This window comes from Hermetia illucens, chromosome 1, assembly GCF_905115235.1.
Source record: "Hermetia illucens chromosome 1, iHerIll2.2.curated.20191125, whole genome shotgun sequence".
Classification (NCBI taxonomy): Eukaryota; Metazoa; Arthropoda; class Insecta; order Diptera; family Stratiomyidae; genus Hermetia; species Hermetia illucens.
This window is the reverse complement of record NC_051849.1, coordinates 109,598,460-109,616,521: the sequence shown is the minus strand read 5'-3', so window position 1 is coordinate 109,616,521 and position 18,062 is coordinate 109,598,460. Positions and strand designations below refer to the sequence as shown.

At 40.5% G+C, this 18,062-nt stretch overlaps 1 protein-coding gene across 1 annotated transcript in view; it reads left to right on the top strand.

Annotated features, from left to right (window-relative positions):
• LOC119646980 (putative fatty acyl-CoA reductase CG5065) overlaps window positions 1-18,062 on the top strand; it is a 49,386-nt gene that overhangs the window by 3,496 nt on the left and 27,828 nt on the right. Inside the window, exons 2-4 of the mRNA XM_038047690.1 lie at window positions 2,282-2,348; window positions 2,408-2,693; window positions 2,798-2,948. Coding sequence (XP_037903618.1) covers window positions 2,288-2,348; window positions 2,408-2,693; window positions 2,798-2,948 — 498 coding nt within the window. The 5' untranslated portion in view covers window positions 2,282-2,287. The remainder of the gene's footprint in view (window positions 1-2,281; window positions 2,349-2,407; window positions 2,694-2,797; window positions 2,949-18,062) is intronic.

The window sequence follows — 18,062 nt, the reverse complement described above, 5'->3', positions numbered from 1 at the left end:
TTTGAACTTGTTCATCATTATAAATGAGGAGCCTGCTGTTAATATCCTTGATTGGACTATCAAAAGTTTTGCGACCACCTGTAAGCCCTTTCCTCACTAGCTCGCAAAACATTCTGCTGATAGTAAGGTGGTCGATCTGAATGTCGGCCAGTTGACTTTATGGCAGACTCCAGACACCTACTTCCGGCAGGCTTCCAGAGTACAACAGCAAATTACTACAAGAGGAAGACGAATGCTCGCCACAGGCTCATTATTTAACTTCTGTTAATCGAATAGCCCCTTAGCGCTAGAACTCTAGCTTAAATCGGAGAAACCGAGCATCCTGGGGACCCGTAATTCTGTTATTGAGGAGCCTATGCACATTGAAAAATCAAATCCATGTCCTTGTGCGATGACTCCATCATAATTCTAAGAGAGGGTATGCTAGCCCATAAATTTATGTCCCTTCCATTCGCATTTGGCGACAAATACGAAATACTCTTGATGCTAAGCTAAAAAAAAAGTCACTTTTTCAGCAAGATATAAGATACATTAAGCTGATGCACTAATGCTACCTACTCCCTGAGTCGTTTAAATGTTACACAGCTATTCAAACTCTTATTTAGCCTTCCGCATATCTCCGGTTTGCAATCCTTGTCATTTCCTACAATACAAATCACCATTTTGTGAGATTTTTGTGGACATGTTAACAGTGCATTTCAAAGGTGTTATGTAAAAGGAAACCTTTTTAAAATTATTTACTGCAGGCAAGGTTGAAACTTATCATTACCTTATCATTCATCCTAGAATCAGAGAATGTTGCAGTAACATTGAACATAATATAAAATAGTACGCTGAAAAGTTCGGTGAAAATCCCGCTATTATTAAGGAAATTTCAGTACGACAAAGGGATTCATTTTGTGTAAATTTACTAAAGTAAATAGTATGACATTGTAAATGCATATAGGTACATTACCAGCTACGTACAAATGGAGCAGTCTTGCATATAAATATTCTTCTATAAGAAATATGCAAACCCATTCGTACCTGGAACGGGAGCTTTTGGTTTTCGACTTGTTCATTATTTATTCTGCGCTACCTTCCAACCAGGGGACCACGTACAAGGAGGAGTCTTCTTGGTTCCAGCTTGGGCGGAGTTGGTTAGGTTTAATGTAACTTAGTTCGAACAACGGACCTTCAAATTGCGTCCTTGATAAGCGTTTCGGAGTTGAATGTATAAGTAATTTAATATACCAAATGTTAGGCTGTATTTCTGACGACCCTGGATCCGATTTCAGAAACAAGCCATCATCCAGTAAGTCCTTTTTAAGGTTTTGTGTAAACTCGGAGACGGTTATAACGATTGACACCAAATTCTGTACAAAGGTGGGAACTGTGAACGCCCACATATACAGTGAGTTACATCCTTTTACGTTGAATTTAAAGGGGGTCCCCATACGTGGAAAAGGGGGGTGTAACATTTTTTTTTTCATCAAATATAGTCATGTGGGGTATTCAATTAAAGGTCTCGATTAGTACTTTTCAAAACCGATCTTTGTTTTGACATTCGAAAGGTGGGGAGTGCGGGGGGTTGAAAGTGATAATTTCTTTAAGTGGGCCATTCTCAGAAACTACCCAACTGAAAAATTTGAAAAAATCAGGAGGCTGCCACTATGCCTGTGCTCCGAAATATTTTGGATACCGATACCTGTTCAAATAAAGTTAAAAATAGTATATTACTATAATTTGTTGTAATTGGCTGGAAACCCCCCTTAGGTTCATCCTAGCACCTCGAAACTTTGCAGTGATGTAGGCTACATTATGGAACATGATCTTGCTAAATTTAGTGAAAATCGTACTATTATCAAGTTATACTAGGTCTAACCTGTCGCTTCTATGCAAATTCAAGACTTTGGATATCAATATCACTTGAAAGTGGATATTTTCACATAATATATGCATATATTACGTGCTACATACTAATGAGACAAATGCACACTCAAATCTCTTTATAAAAGAAATACACAAAACCTTTCATACCTGAAGCGTCTAGCTTCCGGTTTCCCGACTTTTTTAATTTAAATTTTGAAATTCGAATATAATGTAACGTCTAAACTAACTTAGTGCTAATCTAAAACATGAGGAACATGTAAACATATCACGAATATGTAAATACATCATCTTCGCATTGTGTATGGTGTTCAAGCTACCAAAATACCCTTAATGTATTGATCAATCCCCGTCATATCTCATTTTATTCAAGACACTGAATTGAAGTCAAACCCATTAACTTTCCGTTTAGGTGGCAATGAAACTCACAATACCGGAGTTTTACCGTGGCCGCGAAATTTTTGTCACCGGCGGGTCAGGTAAGTTCATTGTCGTTTACTTGCTTATTTAAATTTGGAGTTTCCATCTTTATTTTTAGGGTTCCTGGGCAAAGTACTTATTGAAAAGTTGCTTCGATCATGCCCTGATTTGAATACCATTTTCGTGTTGCTCCGATCGAAGAAAGGCCGTTCAGCTGACGAACGACTTTCAGACATAGTCCAATTGCCACTGTTCGATGTTTTGAGGGAGACTATGCCGACGCAATTATCCAAGTTAGTAGCGATTGCGGGCGATGTGACTGAACTTAAAATGGGTATTAGCACTGAAGGCAGAGAGTTAATGAGAAACGTATCAGTCATATTCCATGCAGCCGCCAGCGTAAGGTTAGTTCTATTCGCCGGATATCGGTATATTATCTTGCATAGCCTAGAGGGGTCTAATTGGCCACTCAAAGCAGAAGAACCTCATCATTTTACTGTTGTTCCAGATTCGATGATCCTCTCCGAGATGCTATTTTAATTAACACAAGAGGTACAAGGGAAGTTATGAGATTTGCTGAAACTTTGCCGGACTTAAAAGCGCTAATTCATGTTTCGACAACTTATTGTAATCCTGACAAGCATGTGGTTGAAGAGAAGGTAATTTTTTCAAACAGTGTTTCATTTGCAACAAGCCGGATCCACTCATCACTTCGCGTCTAGCTAGAGTACTTTTTTGAAGTCCTTTGGATTCGATGACCATTGATGTGAATACGGTCGCTACGCACTGTTAATAATATTATGTAAACCTTTCAATTGAGTTCTTGGTGCGCACGATTGCACTCAATTTTTCCTTTTATTGTTATGGAATTATACGAAGTTAAGACTTCATTCGTGTCTGAATTTGTCAAAGGATGCAGTTCCGCAAATTTGAATCATATTTCTGTTAGACGTTGGACACAGTTTTGAAGTATTTTATGGTCAAACGAATAAATGGCTGAGTAACTTCAAGAATCAGAACGCTCATTGTCATGTTGGCGAAAACAATCATAAGTAAGGACTTCGACTTGGTGACATTAGAAAATGAAATATTTTGAGGTTTTATTATGGAAGAAACTTTGGCCGCACTGATATTTTCGGAAAACTGATCAGATAACGATATCTGCCGTTGTATTGCCAGCAGAAGCATGTCTAAGGCAAAATTGACGCAGTCGCATTATTCAAATCCATTTCTCTAGTCAACCCGATCGACTGTGTGAAACGATCGTAATATAGACAACATATGTTGAGACACCTTGGTAATGAGTTTTTTATAACTTTGTTTATTACTTTAAACAAAGCACTAACAATAAGTAATAAAATTTTACAAACTAAATAAAACATGTAAATTCCCCCCTAATCAAAAAACCAAACAAGGACTAACGTTTCGTCCACCGCAGAGGCAACTCTTCAGACCCTGCCTCACCTCTTCCCTGGGAGGAGCGTGACCGAAAGTGGCAACAGATGGAAAAATGCTCTTTTATATCATCGCTAAAACACGACAAGGTTGCGAATTATATTGAACTAAAGCGCCAATTGCGAACTCTTGGCCACGTTCGAGAGAAGAATCCTCCGAAGGATTTTTGGCCCCCTACATAAGGATGGACGATTCCGTAGCTAGCCTACATAATGCCGAAATCTATGAGCGATACCATGACGGTCCGGTTGTGGATAAAATCCGGCTCAATAGATTACGGTGGGCGGGTCACTTAATCCGTATGGATGAGGATGATCCCATCCGGAAAGTCTATAAGGGCAATATCTATGGTAGAAAAAGAAGACGAGGCAGACCCTGCCTAAGATGGAGCAATGGCGTAGGTCAGGACGCCAGAGAGCTTTTAGGGATATCGAATTGGTGGACCTTGGCGCAAAACCGGGATGTCTGGAGTTCCTTAATAAGGCAGGCCCAGACCGGATACCAGTTGTTGCGCCGTTGATAATGATGATGATGAAACCGCCAATTGTTTGAGTCTAAGCTAGACTTAAGCTGGGTAGTTGTTTAGGATATGCGGGATCCTAAGTCCACTTCCACATGATGTTAGACCGGACCAAATAGGGAGCAACTTACTCCCGCGTTTTTTTCGTCCACGGATCCCTAGTTTGGGGCATAGCATTGACCCATTCAAAAATCAAAAAACCAAAAAAGGACTAACTACTGGCGGCTTGGTTCAATATAATTCACAATCTTGTCGTGTTTTGCGATGGTATAAAGGAGCGTTTTTCCACCTGTTGCCACTTTCGGTCACGCTGCTCCCAGGGCAGAGGTGAGGCAGCGTCTGAAGAGTTGTCTCTGCCCTGGACGAAACCGTTAGTCCTTTTTTGGTTTTTTGATTTTTGAATGCTTGGGTGCTACGTCCCAAACTAGGGATCCATGGACCAAAAAAACGTGGGAGTAAGCTGCTCCCCATTCGGTCCGGTCCAACATCATGTGGATGTGGACTTAGGATCCCACATATTGTCCTTATTGTTTGGAATTTCTGATTCTTCGAAAGCTTCAATTGTGAACATAGAATATAACATGTTAATGAGGAACTCAAAACCATTTCCGGGCAAGAATATTTGGATGTTCTTTGAGTTCCTATGACAAGGTATTTCGTCGTCTACGAGAGAAGTATTTAGATCTCAATGTAAGCTAATGCTTTTGATGAACAGTTGGCTTTTATTAATTTTCGTTGCTCCGCATAACTGAATTCCATAGATCCAGAAGAGTTTAACTAATGACTTGTACAGCTACAATTTCAGTTAATTAGCGAGTAAATACTTCTTATTTTTAGTTTCACTGACGTTCATCGATATGTCTTTTCCTAGTAAGACGTCAATCGACGTGGAAGCGAAGATAACTGACATTCTCACTTTGTAGAATATTAATTTCATTTAACAAAATGGGCGGGCACATTTTCTGATTTAGGGTAGTTGTACGAATTCTCCATGCCGTTTGCAATTAATAATAATAATAATCATTGGCGCAATATGGATTGGATCAGGGCCTTGAAGTGCGTTAGAGCATTTCATTCAAGACCGTAACGGTACATTACAAGATTAGCGTACCCATAGGAGGTAATGTGTCTGCATTGCGCTCGCCCGAGATTATTACCCTGATTTGACTCAAGTACTCATTCACAGCTGAGTCGACTGGTGCCCGACGTCAAATCACTATACAAATCCCACTGCCGCCAGTGAGATTTGAACCTTCCGTACGACAGTCTTGTGCTCTAACCACTCAGCTATCCGGACACAATTACTCAATATTTTTGAGAGAGAATTCCAAAGATCTAGAGGTATCATCAGGGTTGTTGTAAAGACTAAGGATCGTCATGTCGTCGGCAAACGTAGATATAAGTAGGTTGACGTTAACTGGACACACATGGTCGCTGATAAGAGTTTTCTAATTTTATACAACAGCTCTTCATCCCATACTCTGTCAAAAGTCTGGGCAATGTCCTTGCATATTCCCTAAGTAAAATTATTTGAGTGTATTTTTACTCCATTTGAACGAAGCTCGTAATGTTTATATATTTAGTATATCTGGCTATTCATTTTAGTTTAATAGAGACAACTTTAACCAATTATAACCTTGTTAGTAATAGAGCGATTTCCCCAAACTTGGCAGCATAATGCTGTATATTATCATACCTATATTACTGGAAAACATGATGATCCTAGGATTAACTTTAGCGGGGTTTCCAGTGAATTTCTAAAAAAATATAGTGTGTGGGTTTTAAGTGGGGGAGAAACATAGCCTCTGAGCCGTTAGCGGATGGTACACAACCGGTATGTCTCTGGAACACATCAGCACCAAAGATCTGATGTCTGATGTACCCATAGTCGAGGAAATGCTCCATGATTATATAAAGGAGCGTTTTTCCACCGGTTGCCACTTTCGGCCACGCTGCTCGCAGGGCGAGGGTGAGGTAGCGTCTGAATGGTTGCCTCTGCCCTGGACGAAAACGTTAATAATAATAATCGTTGGCGCATCAATCCATATTGGATCAGGGCCTTAAAATGTTTTAGAGCACTTCATTCAAGACCGTAACGGTACACTACAGTATACTGTAGGAGGCAATGTGGTTCATTGCGAGCATCGCGCTCGCCCGAGATTATTACCCCGATTTGACTCAGGTACTCATTCACAGCTGAGTCGACTGGTGTCCGACGTCAAATCACGATACAAATCCCACTGCCACTAGTGAGATTTGAACCGCGACCTTCCGTACGACAGCCTTGTGCTCTAACCACTCAGCTATCCGGAGGAAAACGTTAGTTTTTGTTTTTTGAATGCTTGGGTGCTAAGCCCCAAACGAGGGATCCATGGACCAAAAAATTTAGGATCCTCCACATCCCAGACAATAATACGACTGTCCTGCAGCTTTATCAACCTCGCTGCCAGCTGATTGGAAGCTTGGTCTACTTTGTAATTGAAAACCATTAAAAAGGTATTGCACCGCCTTTGGTGTAACCAGGTTTCCCTCACAACGTACCGTCAGAGACTCGATTGCCTCATGTTTGATTTTTTTTTTAGAATGACGTGCCCATGCCCTTCCATAAAAGGTCTCATCTCACCACACAGAGCATTCTTCTTCTTCTTTTTCTTCAGCCTTTGTCCCGTGCGCAAGCGGAGTCCGCTCGTCGCGATCGGTTTCACCATTTGGCAATATTTCCATCCCGCGTATCAACCTACCGTTGTTTCGGCCGGACTTTTGACCGTTTACCATCCACTTCGATGTTAAAACCAATCTTGGCAAGTGAATTCTCAAAAAATATCAGGCGATGACGGCTTTACGGTTTCTTACGAGGGGAGGATCAAATCGTCAGACACTGCCTGGGGAACAGCGTGACCGAAGCGGCTCGCAGATGTTGAGTGCTCCTTTATATAATTTGCAGAACACGACATGACTGCGAATTATATTGAACGCAAATCCGCCTTATTGACCAGAGCTTGGCCAGAGCTGAAAATATTTTTTTTTTTGAGAATTGTAGGGTGCTAAGTCTTCATCAACTTAATGCTCAATGCCGGTCCAGCGTTAAGTTGATGAGGAATTAAGACCCCACTAGTCCAACGCAACATCTTCATTTCCATTACCGCAAGACGCCGTTCATTGTCTTTTATAGTTAGCCTACACTCAGAACCAAATAGAATGACATTGCGGTAAATTTATTTAAATCCCTCAGCTCTGGGCAGATCACTGCCGCTAACAGTGATTGTACCTGTTTCATGGAGATCGGTCGTCAGACATTCAGTTTTGTTTAGATTCAATGTGAAACCGGTATTGCATGAGGCGATCATTCCATTTTTGGACAAGTTGCTCGAGATCATTTTTGCTATTAGATGCTAGGAAAACATCATCTTCATAAACCATTGTATAGGACGCTGGACGTTTGATGTCCTGTGTGACGGTGTCCATAACAAAAACAAAGAGGAGTGGTGAGAGGGCGCTTCCTTCATGAACACCAACAAGGAAACCCAGGGGTTTTGATCCACCAGCCACACTTTAAACTTTACTTTTCGGACCCTGGTAGAGCAATTGAACCCGGCGTACGAACTCTTCAATAAGATGGACGTGTATATATGCTTTCGTGCACAGAGTAAAGTGGAAATGCGTAAATATGCGTTAGATCAATTTTGCCTACAATATTTATGTCTTTAATATGTATGTACATAGGCATATTTTGATGGGCAATATATGACGCAATATTTTCCATTCTTAGCTATGTACGAATGGGAAAACGGTGATAGCACTTCACCTAGAGTTTCCTTTACGTTCCTCCATTCTTCTACGAACCTAGGGCATTGGAAGAATACGTGCGCTGGGTCCTCTGGAACCCCATCGCAGTTTGGACAATTAGGTGAGGTGTCAAATGTCAACCTATACGTTGACGGTATCATCCATGGCCGGTGAGAAACTGGGTGAGATTGTAATTGAACTACCCATGCTTTCTCTTCAGCCACTCCCCGGTGGAAGGGATTAACCTGTAAGTCCAACAACCCTTTTCTGACTGGTCCCATCGCTGTTGCCATCTGCTGATGAGAGAGATGGGCCTGGTGTTATAAATGTAAATGATTTCGGTTCCCAGGATGTCAATCCCCATCATTCCCGAGATGACGAACGCTGCATCGTCTGAAACGGTCCTGAAGGCAAAACATACCCTTAAGGATGTTCTTCTGTAAACCGTACTCAGTTTATGTGCATTACCTAAAACCTGCAGCGCTCTTTTCCAAACTGGGACGGCATACAGCATGATGGAACTCACCACCCTGGCTATGAGCAGCCTGCGAGAATGCCGCGGTCCTCCTACGTTCGCCATCATCCTTACGATTCCAATGCAGGCGTAATTTATTTTGCGGCGCTTAGTGATGAGGACCGCTTCCGTCTTTTCCTCCGCGATTGCCAGTCCAGCACTCTCTAACTAAGCCTTAAAAACACTGATTGCTTCGCTTGAGTACAACTCAGCATCCTCGAGATGCTTTGCGACCATAACCAGTGCTATATCATCGGCGTAACCTACCACCTCGTCCGGAACCGGAAGGTTAAGTACATCAGTATACATGATGTTCCACAGTAGTGGGCCCAGTACAGAGCCCTGTGGGACACCCGCGGAGACAACGTACTCTTTGGGTCCATCATCGGTATCATACCAGAGTGTCCGCTCTTTCAAGTAGCTATCGATAATAGCGGCGAGATAGGTGGGAACACCAATCATCGCCAGAGACTTTCGTATAAGGTTCCAATTGGCCAGGGTCACCACCATACAATATTTGCTGGTATAACCCCTTCCGTGAATTACATTTTCGGCCAAGCCAGTAACCATTTTGATGGCATCAATGGTTGATCTGGCTTTACGGAACCCATACTGCCTACCTGAAAGGCCCTTTGGCTCTCGACGACTGGAAGTAATCTATTATAAATAACCCGCTCCAACATTTTCCCCATAGTATCTAGAAGACATATGGGTCTATAGGAGGACGGTTCGCCTGGAAGTTTGTCAGCCTTAGGCAACAGCACCAGCCTCTGCCGCTTCCGTAGTGCAGGAAAGATACCCTCCGACATGCACGTTTCGAACAGCTCCGTGAACATATCCGGTCTACATTTGACGGCAAGTTTGAGGGCCTTATTCGGTATGCCGTCAAGGTCCTGAGCTTTGCTGTCGAATATTCGACTGCAGATCTCCAGCACTGGTCACTGGTGGAATCGGTGTCACATTCAGGATGCGCTGGAAGGTGTCAGCATCCTCTTGCTGGGGAAATAACCCGTGGATTATTTTTAACAAGAGCATGGGGCACGTGATCCTCGGTTTTATAAGCGCTACCCCACGGATTTATGTCCGCTTCCAAACAGAGCTCCTTAAAACACTTCCTCTTACTCCGCTGGATGGCGAGCTTGAAGTTCTTGCGAGCTTCCTTATAGGCATGCTCCTTTTACCCTTGATCGATCCTACCTATTGCCCTCTGAGCCGTTCGTCTGGCTCCGTGGCAAATCGATCGAAGGCTGGCAAGATCACAATACCACCAATAATTGGGTCTTCTAGTTGGGAATGAGCACCTCCTAGCGCGCTAGCGCAGTGCTGGCAAAAATCAGATCTACAATTGAACCAGTTCCCCCTTCCGATAAGTGTTTGCATCGCCTTCGTTGGCCAGAACTACATCCAATTGGGTAAATGCTCCTAATAAGCACCGCCCCCTTGCGTTAGTCTCTTTGCTGCCCCACTCAATAGCCCACGCATTAAAGTCCCCGGCTATCACCTTTGCACCTAGTCCCTTTGCATCGCGAACAAACGTCTAACAGGTCTTCAAACTCAGACAGCTATATACGAATATACCGCTTATTTTTGCCCACACAAAGACACTAGCCGCCTGACCCATGCTATATTGTATGGTTTGACGACCGCACGACCATACCGCCGCTCCGCCAGTCGAATCTACACCACCATAGAGATTTCTGTACGGTTCACTAATGATAGCAATCTCCATCGCGGATTCGTGAGCGGTCTGCACAAGCAAATCTTGTGCGACCCTGCAATGATTGAGGATTATTTGTATTGACCTCATTTTTTCACTGAAGTTAACGCCTTCCTGAATTCCAGGTATTTACCGCCACGATCGGACCGATCGATGCCGCCAGTGCATGCCTTCGCGGAGTGTCCAAATATTAGGCACTTGAGGCACCTCTTTAGAGGGATCTGCTCCCTTAGTCAGGGAACAACCCATCCAATCCAAACCTTCCCTACGGCCAACAACTTCTGCGCTGACTCCACTAGCAGTCGCATTGTTACCGATTGAGTATCGCCATAAACTTTTCTTAGGTTCAAGATAGACTCTTCTCCGAATTCCCCCAGCTGCAATTGTTGATTCAAGGCAGTGCAGATATCTTCTCTGGATGTTAGCTCATCGAGATCCTTGCACTGGATTTAGATCCCATGTTTTTGAGAACGAACCGCGACATTCTCCTAAAGTGAGTTTATAACTTGGTTACGAAAGCCGTCAGTTTTCCCTACGCGGGATTTTTTCAGCTCAAACATGAGATCCCCTTTCTGGGTCCTCCGGATCCAATTTTACCTTCATCAGCATCTCCGCATACATTAGATGTCCTCTGCTGGGGATTACAATTGCCTCCGGGCGAATTCCCACCTTTTGCTTTCTTGATTCATTTTTTGTTTAGGACCTTAGTTCAACCACCGCTCTTATTTTCCTTAAGGTCCGCTTAGCTAGCCGACATTCTTACTTTGGGCACTTTGGGCCCTTCTGAACTTTTAGTTCCGTTTGTTGGACCGGTCAAGACTTCCTTTTTAAGGTTTTGTGTGAAACGAAACCTTATAAGAATCGAGTCGCTGTCTGTCTGTCCGTCTGTCTGTCACACCCGATTTATTCGGAAACGGCTGGACCGATTGTCATGAAAAGAGTATGTAAGAATATGTAATCTGGTGTTCCCTTTACATGCAGTAAGTGGCGCCATTTTGTGTTAAGTTTAAGGGGGGGCTTCCCATACATGTGAATGGAGGGGCCCAATTTTTTTTTCTTAGAATGTAGCCATGTGGGATATCAAATGAAAGGTCTTAATTAGTACCTTTCGCAACTGGTTCAATATTTGATATTGGGTGAAACATAGAGGAGTGAGGCCTCAAAATATAACCCCCAAAAAGTGTAACAGGTCTCGTTCTCAGAGAACAACCTATCCAACCCCAAAATCTGAAAAAAATCACAGTGGTGCATCACTACGAAATCTAGGCCTCAAAATATATCCGGTTCCGATATCTGCACAAATAAAGTTAATAATAGTATATTTCCACATTTGAGAAATTTACCCGGCAACCCCCCTTCTGTTCATCCCAGAAGCACAAAATTTGGCATGCGTGTAATAAAGAACATAATAAAATAATTTGGTAAAGTTTGATGAAAATCCAACTATTATTAACAAAGTTATAAGGGGTGAAACTTTACAATTTTTTGTGAATTTCGTGCACTCTACAACCTGCATGACGTTATCATCACATATAAATTCGTCAATATCACAACAAAATGAGTTCTTATGAATTGGGTTACAAAGAATTATTTTGTTTTGGTTTTTTAGTCATTTGTATGTGAATATCAATTACTCCAACCAGACATGTGTGTATGTAGGTATATAGTATATGCGTGCTAATGAACTTTGCGGGTAGTGCCTAATTCAGATAGATCTAAGACGTAAATCGGAAATATGAGTACGATCAATTTATATACGTGCATATATGTGTACAGTATTCGGTAATAAGCAGTTTGTTTGTTTAGGGTGAGCGTGATATCTATGGCTGTAATATGTACGTATGTCTCGTAGTTTGGAAAAATATGAAGGAATATGTTGTATTTGTATATACGGATAGAAAAATATGCGTTGAAATTTCTTACATAAGATGAACACAAAACCTTTATACCCGAAGCGCGAGCTTCCGGTATTCCGACTTGTTTCCTTTTTGGTGCCTGTTAATTCCCCAAAGCTTCCCCTCTTTGTCCCGCACTCTCTAACTTGATTGAAAATCGATGACCTTGTGCATTGGTTTTACTTGGGTCGCCTGTGACACTGTTGGGGCTGGGATGTCCAGCTTTTCCGTAGGCTTTCTTACTTCTTCCTGCGTCGCATTGTAAAGTACCCTGATGGCGCTCACCATGTTCTTAATGGCTGGTACACGTTGTGTTGTCCTTGATGAATTCGGACATCTCAACTATTTTAGTCCCAAGCTTCATAAAAGGTAGTGCTTCTGAGTCAGTCAATTGCTGAGCTCCAATGAGCTTTCTCTTTTGCCGGCTTTGGTATTGGAGGAGATTGTAAAATTGATGAGCTTCCCCTCAATGAATCTATTTGCTGCTGCTGGAGTATCTTTTGGTCAAATCCGATGGGTGTCGACATCCCCTTTTTTGGCCAACTATCTCCTTTTAGCCCATCATTCTTTGCTTTGCAATTGGTGTTCTTGGCAGAGTTGTGCTCCGTTTGAACACCTCCTTCTTCAAATCTAAAACACTGGCAGTATTAGATGCAACGGTGGCCAATTTGTCCACTACCGAGGCACTACGGTCGAGGGATATCGACGGCCGGGAGCCCGCTTGCTCACTCCTACAAGCCGCCGGTACTGGAGTTAACTTTACTCCTTCTCAATTCGTTCATGTTTGTTTTATTTTCTGGATTTCCTACCCATAGCCATTTTGGTCCACGCACCAGAGATGAGCAAACACTAGTCCATGCATAGTCAGAAATGAAAAGTGCATGAACACATATTTACACGCCCCTATCCGCCACCTGGGGTCGCGCTTGATGGGAGATCTGGCAACTCCTCACAGTCCGTCTGTCCGTCTGTCCGTCTGTCTGTCATACCCGATATACTCGAAAACGGCTGAATCGATTGCTACAAAATTTGGTGAGGAGGCTTGATCAATGTGACCCTTTTGTGTTGAGTTCGGAGGGGTGCTCCTGCTTTGCGAAATTGGTCCTATTTCTGATATTAGGCGAACTATAGGGAAGTGAGGGATCAAAATGTGTGCCACAAAGAGTAAAACAGGTCTCGTTCTCAGAACCAATCCACCCGAAAAATCTGGAAAATCACAATGTTCCATCTATACAAAATCTAGGCATCAAAATACATCTCATTCGGATATGTGCTCAAATAAAGTTAATAATAGCATATTGCTATATTTTACAAATTTATCTGAAAACCTCCTGAATTTTATAGTAAAAGTACAAGATTTAGCACTGGTATAATGAATAATATAAGGCATAACTATGGAAAGGTTGAACGAAATTCAGCTATTATTAGCAAAGTTCTGGACGTCCAAAACTTTGCATTTCACGTAAATTGATTGCACTTTAAAACGTGTATACGTCATCAACATATAAAGTGAACTAATCTGAACGGCGAAGTCCATGGGGATCCTATTGCTTTCCCTTTTTCGGTTTCTGATTTATTTGAATATCAGTATCAATTGGATTGTATGTGGATATATATTTTGACGGCAATCTCCTTGGGAAAAATATCTTCGACGGTAATTTAAATCGTAGTTATAATAATTAGCAGTAGTTATGATAATGCTAGTAAAGATATGTTATCAAAGGCGGAAAGTGGTTTGCTAGCAAAGTGTTCACATGCCTTTCTGGAGTGTTCCCGGGGTATAAAAAGGCCGTAAGGCCGCATTCGGAGTCAGTCAAGTTTCTGAAGTAGACTTAAACGCGTCGGTTATAAATACGCCTCCAATTGTGCTAGTTGAAGGAAGTGTTCTATAATTAATTGTGCAGTACGATTGTAGAATTTAGTGTAAAATAAATGCTTATATTAAAGTTATAGAACGGGGTTTTGTCTAGTGCTACGCAATCCAGTGATACGAGCAACTACTAAAGCAAGAATATAACAATATGTATGTGCTATAATCAAGTTTGCGAGTAGTGTTCAATTAGATGAACATGTATGTACGTATGTGTGCTTTCGTGGACAAAGTAAAGTGCAAATATCTCAAGATGCGGTAGATCAATTTAGATGGGCAACGTTTGTTTATTTAGGATGAGCAGTGTTGATGTCCTTTATATGTACGTCCATATATCTGGAGTTTAGCAATTAGTGAATGCCAACGATGTTGAAGAAAAAGCTAGCGGCCATCAGCATATTCGCCGGTGAGTAGGGTAATTAGCGCATATTTGTAACTTTGTTGTAAAACGTAATCATTTCTGGTGTTTGATTGACCGCATCAGACGTTTTACAAAAAAAGAAATTTGATAAGGTTCACAATACACAAAACAAATAAACAAGTCGGAATGCCGGAAGCTCGAGTATAAAGGTTTTGTGTTCATCTTATGCAAAAAACTTCAACGCATATTTTTCTATCCATGTGTAGCTACAAATTCAACATATCCCTTAACATTTTTCAAAACTACGAGACATACAGACATATTGCAGCCATAGATATTATCCTCACCCTAAACAAACAAACTGCCTATTTCCGAATACTGTACATATACAGGCACAATTATTGTCAGCGGCAGTGATCTGCCCAGAACTGAGCGATTTAAATCAAGCACTGTCTGACTGCATACAAATGCTGTATATGAATCCTCAAAATTTTTCCCGTATTCTGATTTCAATTTTGTCGGGGCTCCTTGTAATTTGCTCTTAATAAGGGCTTCTGTTAAGGGCTTTGTGTGAAAGAAAACCTTATCAAATTGATTCAATGTCTGTGTACCCATCTGTCCGTCTGTCTTTCTGTCTGTCTGTCACAACCGATTTACTCGAAAACGGCTGAACCGGTTGTAACGAAATGTGATGTGGTGTAGTGTGTGAACCTCTTTCCACATAGCGGCGCCATTTTGTGTTGAGTTCGAAGGGGGTTCTCCATACATGCGAAAGGATGTTGTAAAAATATTTCCACAGGATATGGTCATGGGGGGTGGATCAGATGAAAGGGCACGATCGAAGAAAGGTTTTGTTTCTTTTTGAGTATTTGTTAAAAAATTTGAGTATAATATGAAATTTTTACCAGATGGATACAAAGAAAAATAGAACTAGCTTTGGAGAAGCGGAAATTTTAGTTAAGTGGTGGAAGGAAAATGAAACTTTCCCGGAAATTGGTGAGTAAATCTCATTCTTTTGTTGAGAGGGTCATTCAGAACTACAAATTGTTTGGTTCAACCGCCTCAAAGCGACGTTTTGAATGCCCACCCAAATTAAGTTTACGAGGGCGAAGTGTCTAACGTCTTAAGAGCTAACAAGTTGATAAAGATAAGAGATAAAAAAGTTGATAAATTCCATTCTCACCTCGAAAACCACCCCCACTTTTTCCTTTTTCCTTCCATGCGCATTTCCCCGACGATATTCACAGGACTTAACGGGGGAGAGTCTTCCAGTCTTCTTTCCTCTGAGAAAAATCGTGGACAAGAGAATATGACATGCTCCAGGTCCTCAGATGTGCAACCACACTCAGGGCAAACGGGTAAATCATCTACCCTGGATCGGTGTAGATACTTCCTGTAACAACAATAACAGTAATTGACTATGTTCGTAGTCGAACTTTTTTCTTATCTCATCACTCTCTATGGATTGACATCATAAAATATATATGTTACATTCAACGGCGTTTTTCGCATATTAAACGCATGTGCAGCAAAACTCAAAACAAAATTATTTCAACAAACAAAACAGTAATTAATTCATATATATATAATAAAACAAAATTTATTTTCTTTTTAGGCATTCTTTTTTAAAAAAGTTATTCTTTGCCCTTTTAAATAATTGTTTGATCAGTGAAGTATAATTTTCATCACCAACTGCCCCTGAAAGGAAATAACACTTTTTATAGAATAATCCAGTATTGTATTTTTCGCATCATATACCTTCAAAAATGCCGTTAATTTTTAAATACTGGCAAAATGGCAATTTGCCGTGTGTTCCATTATAATTGTACTTCAGACAAATGTCTTCGGAAATCAGTTTGCTGAAATTTTTAATTAAACCGCCAGCTTTTATCTTCATTTTAACAGTTGCAACCTAGTAATATAAGATTATAATTATAAGGATTTCTACAGAAACTAGAAAATACTCTTACATAAAAAGGAATATCCTCCTCAGATATACCGTTATTCAGTTTCTCTAATTCTTCCACCGTTTTTATCGAGAAAACAGTTGACACTTCGGTGGGCATCGTTTCATTTTTATAGATTTTATTTAGCAATACTGAATGTGATGCCAAGACGTCCATAATTGCCTGATTTTGTTTTACGATTTTTTCTGAAACAAGATAGGTCTTGTTATCCAATAAAGACCTGCAAATATAGGGAAATCTTACCTTCTAATTTATGTACCAGCTCCTTAAATTATCTTTCAACGATTTTGTTCCTGTTTCTTCTAGATTATCTACCTCTTCTACAACCCTTACTCTTTCCCGAATTTCAATGTCATTTTCACTAAAATGTGAAAAATCAATTGCTTCATCATTTACTAATTTTTGTTGCAGTCTTTCCCTTTCTTCCTTAATCAAACGGGACACAGTTCTTTTACTTCGACCAGATCGATTCATTGCTGTTAATTACTATCTTACTATATTTTAGCTAATTATTAATTTTGTATTAAATTGGTACCTTCTTACGTTCAATAGATAATAATTTTATATTCAAATCACTTTTCTTTCACTTAACAAACTTTCTTTCCTGCACTTGTCAGAACTTCAAATATGTTATTAAAGACGACGTTTGATTGTTAACTTGCAAAGCTCTGAAAAATAATAACGCGTGAAATGTAATTATTGCATCAGAAATGTTTCTAACGGAAAATAATTTCATAACACTTCCTGCACGCGCATGCAGCATATTCTAACATCGAACTCATTACCCACTGCATTACATTTAATGTAATTTCAATGCAAAATGGAAGTAATTACTAGCGCCTAGCAATGGAATTAATTCTAGCACTAGTTACCAATGTAATTCCTTGCCACTTTTCCTTGTGGGCTAACGCACAAACAAAACCTTCAAAATGTGTTATTGGGGGAAATGCGCATACGTGCGTGGCGGAGATGCACATGTATGCAACGCGTACTTAGGTTTTTGGGTTCAATGAAGTTCGAATACTTTTGGGTTTGTGGGTCGTATTGTAACATATAACCTCATCATATAAGATGAACTCAACGGTGAGCTCCATGGAGACATTTTAGTTTCCCTTTCTTAGCTTTTTTAAGTTATTTGTATATCAGGATAATATTGATATCTATGCGTTTAATATATATGTACACATTTATATCTTGCAATTTCGACATATATGAAGGAATATTTTGCATTCTTAACTACGGGGACATAGAACAAATCAAGAAACCGGAAGCTCGACGCTTCATGAATAAAAGGTATTGTGTATGACAGTGCTGAGTGTAAATAGTCAAAAATTCAATTGCCTGTTAATTTTGAAAGAGCAATATACACAAACAATTTGATCTGGAAAGCACTGTATTGATAATGATTAACCTCATATGCTTCAGTGGTGTGGAGTTCAAAAATATTAAATGTGAAGAACTTCATCTAAAATAGATAAAAACAAGTTTCAGTTATAAAGGTTTTGTGTTCATCTCTGCTCACGTTTTTCCATTCGTACATAGCTAAGAATGCAAAATATTACATCACATATTGCCAAACAAAATATATATAGGCACATATGTAAATATTAAAGACATGAATATTGTGCTCATCCGAAGCAAACATTGCCTGTTAACGTATACTGATTGAAATTGATCTGATTCATCTC